This window comes from Gavialis gangeticus, unplaced genomic scaffold, assembly GCF_001723915.1.
Source record: "Gavialis gangeticus isolate Ggan-Ray unplaced genomic scaffold, GavGan_comp1, whole genome shotgun sequence".
In the NCBI taxonomy this organism is placed as follows: domain Eukaryota; kingdom Metazoa; phylum Chordata; order Crocodylia; family Gavialidae; genus Gavialis; species Gavialis gangeticus.
In genome coordinates this window covers 7,211,990-7,221,769 of record NW_017728996.1, presented here as the reverse complement: position 1 = coordinate 7,221,769, position 9,780 = coordinate 7,211,990, and the positions used below count along the sequence as shown (strand labels likewise).

The 9,780-nt window shown below is 49.8% G+C and overlaps 1 protein-coding gene across 2 annotated transcripts in view; it reads left to right on the top strand.

Moving 5' to 3' along the window:
• The window catches only part of GNRHR (gonadotropin releasing hormone receptor), a 15,040-nt gene extending 6,317 nt beyond the window's left edge, over positions 1–8,723 (top strand). The window contains exons 2-4 of one of the 2 annotated variants that reach the window (XM_019503978.1): positions 3,539–3,740; positions 4,940–5,268; positions 6,969–8,723. In XM_019503978.1, coding sequence (XP_019359523.1) covers positions 3,539–3,740; positions 4,940–5,268; positions 6,969–6,992 — 555 coding nt within the window. In that variant the 3' untranslated portion in view covers positions 6,993–8,723. Of the gene's footprint in view, positions 1–3,538; positions 3,741–4,939 lie in introns of both variants that reach the window. The other variant, XM_019503977.1, reaches the window with a different exon arrangement.
• The last annotated feature ends 1,057 nt before the right edge of the window (positions 8,724–9,780 follow it).

Sequence of the window (9,780 nt, the reverse complement as noted above, 5' to 3'; positions counted from 1 at the left end):
ATTAAAGGAGGTGAAGTGCTTGGATACTGGGGGGGGGGGTGTCATAAAACTGCCTACAATAATGTATCCCATCAGTCTTTTGTCCAACACTCTACCACCTTAACCCCAGTCTTAGCTTGTTGCTGAACGTTGAAGTGTTTAATCTAAACAGATGAGATCTTGCAAGTAGCACCATATCATCCCTTCAAAATTGTAGCTTGGTCTGTGTAAAAACACATCCTGGAACACCGAGAAGCATTCAGACGGGACAAAGTCCGGCCTGTATATGCTCAAGTTAATCATAAGAACAGGGGGGATTGACGAAGCAGGTTACAAAGGTTATTTCTTTTGTTTTCACCACTCCTAGTGCGAGTGGTCCATGGGATGACCTTCATCTTACACGTGAGGAAGGTGAGATGCAGGAGATGAAGTCGCAGAGCCCTGGAGGAAATGGTCTCAGAAGCTAGGACTAAAACTTGAGTTTCTGGCTCTGACTCCAGTGCTGTATGCCTATTTGCTGACCCAAATCCCCTTGTGAGTCTGGCGTCTCCAAACTCTGCTTAGCACATCCCGCAGGCAGCTGGTGGGAAGGATCGCATCAGTGCTCCCTTGTTCCCTGTCACTCTTCCATTGTTCCAGCTTCTGAAGAGGAGCGAGTTAAGCCATGTGATTCTGGGGTGTGGAGCTGTTAGGAAACGGTAATTGAAACCTCCGCTGAGCTTGGCATTGGTGGTGTTAGCTCCTGCAGTCAGCTGTTTTCAATAGGAATTCATTAACTCCTGAATTCCCTTCTTTCCATGGAGGCTTTGGGTACGCAATTCTATTAATTTAAATGGGAATATATATTTGCTATGGAAATCTCTTCTTCCTATGGGGTTTTTGGTCAGACCTAACGTTGTGGAGTTGCAGTGATTTATACCAGCTGAGGCTTTGGCCTCAGATTTCAGTGGGATGGATCTGCTATTGCAAAACCTCTCTCAGTGGCCAGCTGGCACCTTTCTTCCCTGCCCAAGGAAATTCACTTCACCGAGCCGTGTGCATATTCGGTATCGATACCAAGGCCCAGTCATACAGAAGCTAATCACTCTCACAGCTCAGACACGTCAGATTCTGCATTCGTTTATGGCCAGGCACCCCTCTTCATTGAAATCAGTCGGTTATACAGATGTGTCTGAGAGCAGAATTTGGTGCAATGGCTTTTAGGTTGTTAGCTGCACAATGAGGTTGATCAAATGATTAGTAGCAGCTACGATGTCTTGTTTAACTGAGGAAGGAAAGGCAGATTATTTTGCAAGTAAAACATGCCTTTGAAACGGAGCCTAAACATCAGTGCAGACACACAACGCGCATCCTGCAGAGTGATTTACCCAGAATTTCACCCTGGAGTAAAATGGCTCTGTAGCAAGGCAAGGACGCACAAGCCGCTCCCAACCTGCCTGCCGCCTGCATGTGCCATGCCAGTGCCTGACCACCGAGTGACAGGGAAATCAGTTTGCATTGAGCAAAAGACTGCCTTGGTGTGACGTCACCAACGAGAGCAGACACCCGGCCAGTACGCTGGTGCAACTTATACTGGTGTATAGTCACTCCTCACTTGCTGAGGGTTGACTTCACCCCACCATGGGGTGACTTAAACTAATCTAAGGCATTATGTGCCTGCTCCACTTCTCCTCTGGAGTAGTGGGTTGGCTCCAAGGTAGTCTTGTGTGTCCGCACCCGCTGTCAGAAGGCAACCGCTGGGAGCCTCATCACTTAATGCTGCAGGACTGGGTGAAGGGAAGCAAAAAGACAGTCTCTGTCTCTACCATTCTCCATGGGCACAACTCCTTCCCTCCTTCTTCTGCACCGGGAACAAGCCTGAGGCACTGAAGACCCTGCCCTTGAGCATCCCCATCAGTCCTACCCCAATTCCCCCATCCAGTGGGCGCAGGGATTATATTTGCAATGCCCTGCTGCCTCAGACTGCATGATCAGTCTTGCCTGCACTGGGCTATTTGGCCAATTATTTCTCACAATTATTGCCACTGGGGCTAGCAGCACTGGATGCCCTTCTGTGGACAAGATGTCAATGATCACCTTAACCCATCATGTTGAGAAGACCTGCTCCAGCACGTGTTTAAACAGTGTGGTCATTCAAATACCGTCAGCTCCCTGAAGCCCTTAAACTCCCAAATGTTACTAGGAGAAATTAAAAGCCAGTAACAGCAGTGAAAAGTTTGGGTAGGAAAAGCCCAGCGAGACCAGCTCTACAGACTGCTGTTCCAGGTATCCGTAGGGTTATTTGGTTCCCAGATCTAGATATAAGCCATGCTATAGTTGTACTGGGCTACAGCTGGCTTGGCAAACAGCTACAAGCACTGTTACTACAGATGTTGCAGACTAGACTGGATCCAAAAGGCCAGAATGAACTATCGGCCTCTTCTTTCTTCGGCTTCTGCCACCGCTTAAAGCTGCTCCTCTTCTCAATCCTGTTGTCCTATCGATATGGTCGTTGAAAATTGAAAACCCAGGAGGAAATAATCACTAGCATAAGACAGATGGAGAAGGTGATGGGTTTCTAGCTAGACTGCAATATCCCCTCCTGTCTCCAGTACTGGAGGCCTGGATGTGGTAACCCCAGAGATCATTTTCCAGCCCCATGTCCCTACTTTACAGTGCTGTAGCTATATGAGTGTATTCCAAGTTTCTGACAAGGATAAATCATTCCTTGGCCACTTACTGAATCAATCCAACTACCACTGTGTTTAAAAAAATCCGCTGAAGAGCTTGTTCAGGGCTATTTTTCTTAATAAACAAAGTCTATTTTTGTTGCTGGAATAATTTTCTTCCTGGAGGACAATACTGTCATTCTCAAAAAGCTCAGAAAAACCTGCCTTGCATCAGAGACTTTATCACAGTTGTATTTCTAAGAATCTGCTGTGGGAATCGTTAACATTTTTGTTAATATTCAGCACACAATACAATTTTGTCTTCTGGCACATAGCGAGAAATAATTAAAACAATGCCCGGGTTTGGCTGTCGAGCCACTGGAGGAAATTATGCTAGCAGTTAGTCTTAATTCTGACGCAGTCTGCTTCCTCCTGGCACACAGTGCAGCCTAGATGTCACCGTGTTGTCCTAGTGCATACCTCCCCGACACTGGCATCAGTGCTGACAGACCAGTCTAGTTTAAATTCCTAGCTAAGCGAGGTGCTGAGCAAGCAAACAGCATGCCTGATACCAAGTACGGTAAATATGCAGGCTCACACCTCCAGGCTTTGGGCTGTTTCTAGAGACCAAGCTGAGAGTCACCGTGGAGTCAAGTTATCCTAGGTCTGCCCGCCATGGGGTTCTTGCCCTTCCCTATGACTCCTCTGTTTTTAGCCATGGTAGGCCAAGGGACCCCACTAGGGATTACTGCTCCCAACCCGTCCGGCGGATCCTGTGTCCAACTAGGCCTCCTTAAAAATGCTATCCAGGCAGCATGATGGAAGGAGGGTGCTCTTGGTAAGCCCATTTCCATTTGGATCATGTCCCCACAACACAGATCTCTGAATGCTTGTCTCATGCTTGGTTTCAGCTCTTCCTTTTCCACCTGCACACCGTCCCCGGGGTCAACTTCACCCAATGCGTGACCCACGGGAGCTTCCGGGAACACTGGGAAGAAACCGCCTACAACATGTTCACCTTCACCACCCTCTACGTCACCCCGCTGAGCGTCATCATCGTGTGCTACATCCGCATCATATGGGAAATCAGCAAGCAGCTGAAGATCAATAAGGGTGAGCGGGGGGCATTTACCTAGCGTTCAGCACTCCTCCCCAGGTTCCTATGGGCACCCTTAACGCTGTCATTTCCACTGCCCAAGCCTTCAGATGTCACAGAATTAGCTTGTCTAATTAACCTAATTGCCTGACATCTCTGAGGCTGTACAAGGCTCAGCAACCACGTTACGGGGAACGTGACGGAAAATGGCAAACGTCAGGGGAGCCCTTTGTAATCTAGTGCTGGGGGATGGGATATGGTACAGGAGATAAAGAAGAGGGCTTAGACCATAAAACATCTCGCTCCTCCGGCTTGGACCACGGGGCAAGGGTGTGAGGCAGGCAGCCCCCGGGCCTGCAGAGATATGGGAAGTCTGCACAAGGGGATGAGAAAAGACAGCATCTTCATAACTGTTCCTGGCTGTGTATGGCCAGGCTATAATGTATGATGAGTAATATGGATCTGCTAAATTAATGCATTTTGCATGAAATCCAGGCTTGTCTGCAAAATCAGACAAAAAAAACTTAATAAAAATAAAATGCCGGCTCTGCAGTGGGAGCCAGCGGTCCTCACTGCCAGGAGGGGAAGGTGCTGGATGGTGGGGCGAAACGAAGGGCAGCCAGCAATCAAAACAGCAGCCGCCCCCTTGTCCCTCACTCTGCCCCCCCCCCGCTTCCCTACCAATCAGCGTGGAGGGGTGGGGCCTATCTGCCAATCAGCGCCAAGGGGTGGGGCTGCATAAAATACCTGTGAAATCGGCTCCGTGCGGCACGAGTGGGACACAAAAATCCCTTTGTCTTGCCATGATTTAAATAGGTCCCTACTGATGAAGGGTGCTGGTCTTGCGGGCTGCCACCTGGTTCTGTCCATCCCAGGGAGAGGCCCCCTGAAGTGCTTGGAGGGGCAATCCGCCCAGATGGGGAGGGCCAGAGCTGAGCTGAAGGGAACAGCTGTCCTGAATTTTCCAGGACTGGCCTGAATGGTGGGGCTGTCCTCCATGTCCTACAAGAGGCCGTTCCACATCCCCCTTCCCGCCTTGACCTTCAAGTGGCACCAGGCAACAAGAGGTCCACCGTGCTTCTTCCCGCAAGCACGCAGCTCTGTTGGGATCAGAGCCATTGCCTTGCAGCCCAGCTCTGATGCAAGCACGGCTGTGAATGTTGGTCTCTTCTTGGTTTTCTGCATATATAAATACTCCATTGACTCCTCCTGGCAGGTCTGGCAAGAAGCAAAGACGACCACATCTCCAAGGCACGAATGAAGACTCTCAAGATGACCATTGTGATCGTTGCCACCTTCATTATCTGCTGGACCCCTTATTACCTCCTGGGCTTGTGGTACTGGTTTCAGCCAGACATGATTCAGAGGATGCCAGAGTACATCAACCACAGCCTCTTCCTCTTCGGCTTGCTGCACACATGCACCGACCCCGTGATCTACGGGCTCTATACCCCTTCCTTCCGGGAGGACATGAAGATGTGTCTGAGAGGAATTGAAACTGTGTTCACTGGGCAGGAGAGGCACAAGCCCATCTCGAGCTCTGAGGTGAATGTCAAAGACTACGTTGCAAATGGTGGCGCAGCTTCGGGTGGGTCCAACGGGACGACTGTCCACACGGTTTGCTAAGGGGAATCATCCCAGAGGAGGAAAGGAACTGAGGGTGTTGCATTGTGGAGATGGCCACGGACACTCGTTTTCCACCCTGCAATAGTTGCCCGTGTGTTATCGAGTCCTTTGCATCTCCCGAACTCAGTCAGGATGGACCACACACAGGTAGCACACCTGCTACTTTTACAGATATGGTGTAACCCCCTGGCTTTGTAAGTGCAATCACAGGTACCCTCATGTTCTGGGTCTGGTTACCAAGCGCGCCCAGGATGACCCAAGGTGTTTGGAGAGGCCTGTGTCCTGCTCATCCAGCGGTTGTGCAGAGGCTGGGAACGCTTTTGTACCCTGGGTGTTTCATAGAGGCTGTTTCCTCCCTGACCTTTTCATGCTGCTCTGGGGCCAGGTGAGATTGAGAAGCCGTTGCAGCGATTCTAGGATCGGGCATCTGCCAACAGCTGCTTTTCTGGAGGACATCTAGTAGCTTCTGAAAACTGTAGAGGAAGGGCTTGGTTTTCCAGGCAGCAGCTTTTCCTTCGAGTCCTGCTGGGTTATGCCTGTGATTCAAGTTACTCAGTAGTGCAGGTCTTTGCAGAATCAGGCTGTAATTCTCATGGGTCTGATTGTCCAGACCAAAATGGGACGGGACATTTAAGGTTTTTTTCCCTCATCTCCCCACGCAGCCTCCTCCCCAGCTCCACAGACTCAAACTCACCTGCTGCTACGTCCATCCAGTGTTAAACATGCATAAATGTTACCTGGCGGTGACCACCGTTCTCTGACTCTTTCGTTCCCTGGGAAGTGCCGTAACTGGGCAGCTCGCTTTGGAAATGTGTGGTGCAAATAAATCGTCCCTGGTTGGTTTGTGGGAAGGCCTTTCCAGTATTTGTGCAGTGCACCTGTGCCCCTCAGAGACACTTGCTTTGGGCTGGCCTGACTCGAAAGCAAAGGTAGCGATCTGAGGATTGTCGAGACTTATGGTTTTCTGTCCAGGCAGGGCAGGGGAACATCCTTTCTCCCTATCCCTCCTCCAGGATGGGGCCAAATGAAATCTTAGCATGCCTTCAGTTTCTGTGCTCTAACTTTCAGCCACAGCTACCCGGCTTGTATCGGTGGTGCCTTGTTTCAGGGTAGTCTCCCACCAGCCAGCGCCAGGACCGGTGCCCAAAGCATAGCTAAGCAGGAATAATCACATCAGTTTAGGACAATAAGAGCCATATTCTAGTCTGACATTTGGACATCCATGCTTGGCTTTCTTTTGTCCACACTCAGGATGCAGAGATTCAGACTAAAAGCATGGGGCCCCAGACTGCAATCCTTACGCAGGCAAAATTGCCGCTGGCAAAGGCAAAGGAGTCAGTAGGGATGGACATGACTTTGCTGAAAGGGGTGCAAGCTGGGACCCTAATATTGCAATCACACTGCAAGGCCCTGGGAGCACTGACAGACCACTCCATCTCCTTCTGCCCAGGAGCATAATGGTCCAAACCCCAGGCTCCTTAATCCCATGTCATCTGCCCTTCCTTGAGTTCTCATTGGCCTTGGTTCCCAGCAGAGGAAGGCCCTTGGGATGGCATCAGCCAAGTTCCTGCACCCTGCTCGTGCGAAGTCACTTCTAACTTTGCACTTTTCACACCCAGAGGGTTCAAACAGAGGGAAGATGATCAGACTGTTCCACTTCTCATACAGCAGCATCCCCCACCCAGGAAAATCCAGTCACGCAGGATCTGCAGAAGCTTGGCAAACAGGAGGGAAGCAGAGGGGAAAGTACATGTCTCTGAAAATACAATGGGTGAAGAAGTCTTTTGGAGTCTGATTCCCCTCTGGAAAATGCAGGTGAGGTGAATGGTAACACTGTACTTGTACCTGCCTCCAGTGACCTCTGCAACCACTCCCCGGCCTACACTCCTCCGAGGCAGAAGGGTAAACTGAGTCCCAACCCATTTGCCAGTGACAACCCCAAGGGTGAGAACTAGGTCTGTTCACCATTAGAGCCTCACTTAAACCAAGGGGATAGAGAGGGGAAAGGTGCGGTAATAGGTAAAAGGAACAGAATAATAGCTGTGCTAAAAAGGAAGGAAAAAACCCAGTAAAAAAGTTGAGAAATGGGAGAGGAGAAATGGAAGGAAAAACAGAATTGCCTGCAATTCCCAAGCTGGTAAATGCTGTTGTGGTTGTGTTACTTGTGCAGGGACTTGCTGTTGTGGTTCAGTGGTAGACTCCTCACCTGTCACGTGGGAGGCCTGGGTTCGATTCCTGGATGCACATGTAAGTGCAGCCATCAAGGCACTGAACATCTGGACTGGGTCTGGCCTTTGGATTTTGTCTCAGTGCCCTAAAGCAGGGATGGACGGTCTGGGCAGCCTCTGCTCCTCCATACTCCGACCTAGGTGTAGCACGCATCAAAGGTCCTGGTGACCTCTTGTGCACACACCACGATCCAGAAAGAGCGACGGTTGCCAACTACACATTGAGAGAGGCCCTTTCTCAAAGCACCGTGTGGGCTCACAGCTGTGCAAGGTAATGAGACTCCACCTGAGCACGTGGCACGACCGTTTTATGAGCCAGGAAAACTCAAAGAGAAACCCACCAGATTAGACCAAACAAAAAGGCCCACGGATGCCCCCCAAGGCCTGTGCTGAGATCAGGTCTGGGGCAGGGGTGGGAAGCAACAGATCTATTGCCCTGATTGTAAGACAAATCCTGACAAGGCCAAACCAGAAGCATGGAGCTGATGACCTGGCCACCTCCAGCAGCTTCAGCTGTCTCCCCAACACCGCCTGGACTAGGAGACTCGGGTCCTTCCTGCCTCCAGCTCCCTTCCACCCTCTTTTCATTCCCCACCTTATTTCTCTTCTTCGCTAGCTCTCTTTATTTCTTTCTGCTTAATCCCATCTTCTGCAGCACCACTGTGAGCCTGTGACCAAAAAGGTTCACCACCCAGAAGCAGGGTCTGAAACAGCTGGGCACTGCTGCGAGCGTGCCAGGCCCCAGCAGCTGCAGGAACAGCGTGTGGTCTTGTCTGTAACTCCGAGGCAGCAAGTCAGTCTTCAAAACCACAGATGCTGCTTCTCTCTCCGTTGATTTTTCTTCCCCCTCTCCTCATTGTGTTGTATCTTTTGTCCTCAGGAGAACGGGATTGTATTCAAACCACAGCAGCTCCCGCCAGCCTACATGAGTATGTTCTCTTCCCCCTGAAAGCTAGTTAACGCCGCCTGTGATACTCTGTGCAGGACTGCCAAACAGGTGTTACCTTATGAAACTCTCCTCAGCTAAAGGGAAAGGGAACAGGAGAATGGTATAATCATAAAAGCCTTACTTAAATGCTTTGCATTTCAAAGCTTTTTGGTTTTATTTTCCCTTTTTGCTCTGATTTTAATAAAAGATTTTTTTTCTTAAATGTTCAGTGGTGAGTGTTTATTACAGAACTAAGCAAAGCCAAGGTCTCCGTCCTTGAAACCTCAGCCTTGCTTGACTCATTAGCAATCAGCCTAACACCTGACTCTTGGGCTCATTTATCTCATTAAAATTAGCACAATAGGAGTCACCTGGTGCCCAAAAGGACCTGCATTAACCCATTGCATATGCTGAGAGCTCAGGTGGCTGCTGTGTTTTGGTAGCAGGGGAGTTGTTCAGTATTAGAAATACGTTCACAAGGTCCTTAGTTGTATCTGGTGTGATCTGGGGACTGTTAGCCCGCACAGCCACCTGAAGTGGGAAGGACGTGGAGATCTGAGAGAGTTTCTGAACAAGCCGATCCTGACTGAGTCTGTCCTAGCAGAGATCTGATTGCTGCTCCAGGGAACAGAAAGATGGAGTCAGGTTAAGACTGTACTGAAGGGAAGAGCTGCACCTGACGGGTTGCAACACGGTGAGTAGCAACGGCTAGAAGTAATTTTTTGTTTGTTTTACAGTAATTACCCAGGTCTTGAACAGCTTCCCCCTCCTGAATTACTCTGTGAACCCACAACCTCATACACTGAAAATATTGAAAAATAAAACGCTAGTGTGGGCTTATTGAACTATTTCACTTTAGAAATGGCTTGCGGGCCATTTGTCGTGTTGTTGCGGGTGGGCTGGCGAGAGCTTGTGTCACAGCCCTGGCTGCTCCCCGTGCTGATCTCGGAGCAGCGCTGCACTTCCTGCACAAGGCGCTGTACAATGGAGAGTCTCAGTTGCTGCTGCAGGAGCCCTCTGGCTCATATGAGTTTGTCTGAGCCTGTTCGAAGTTCTCCCAAACTCCAGTGCAATGCATGATTAATGCTCTGCTTTCCTGGGCTTATTCTTTTAAAGGCTGATTACACAAAGCTAATGGGGAGCATCACTAACTACCACAGGCTGGCTTGCCTTGAGCCATGCAAATGAGAATTTCTCAGAGGTGATGGGAGCAATTTGTGGCATGAGGGTGATAACTTCTTCGTTGGACTCTCCTGTCCTCCAGCTGTTTTAATC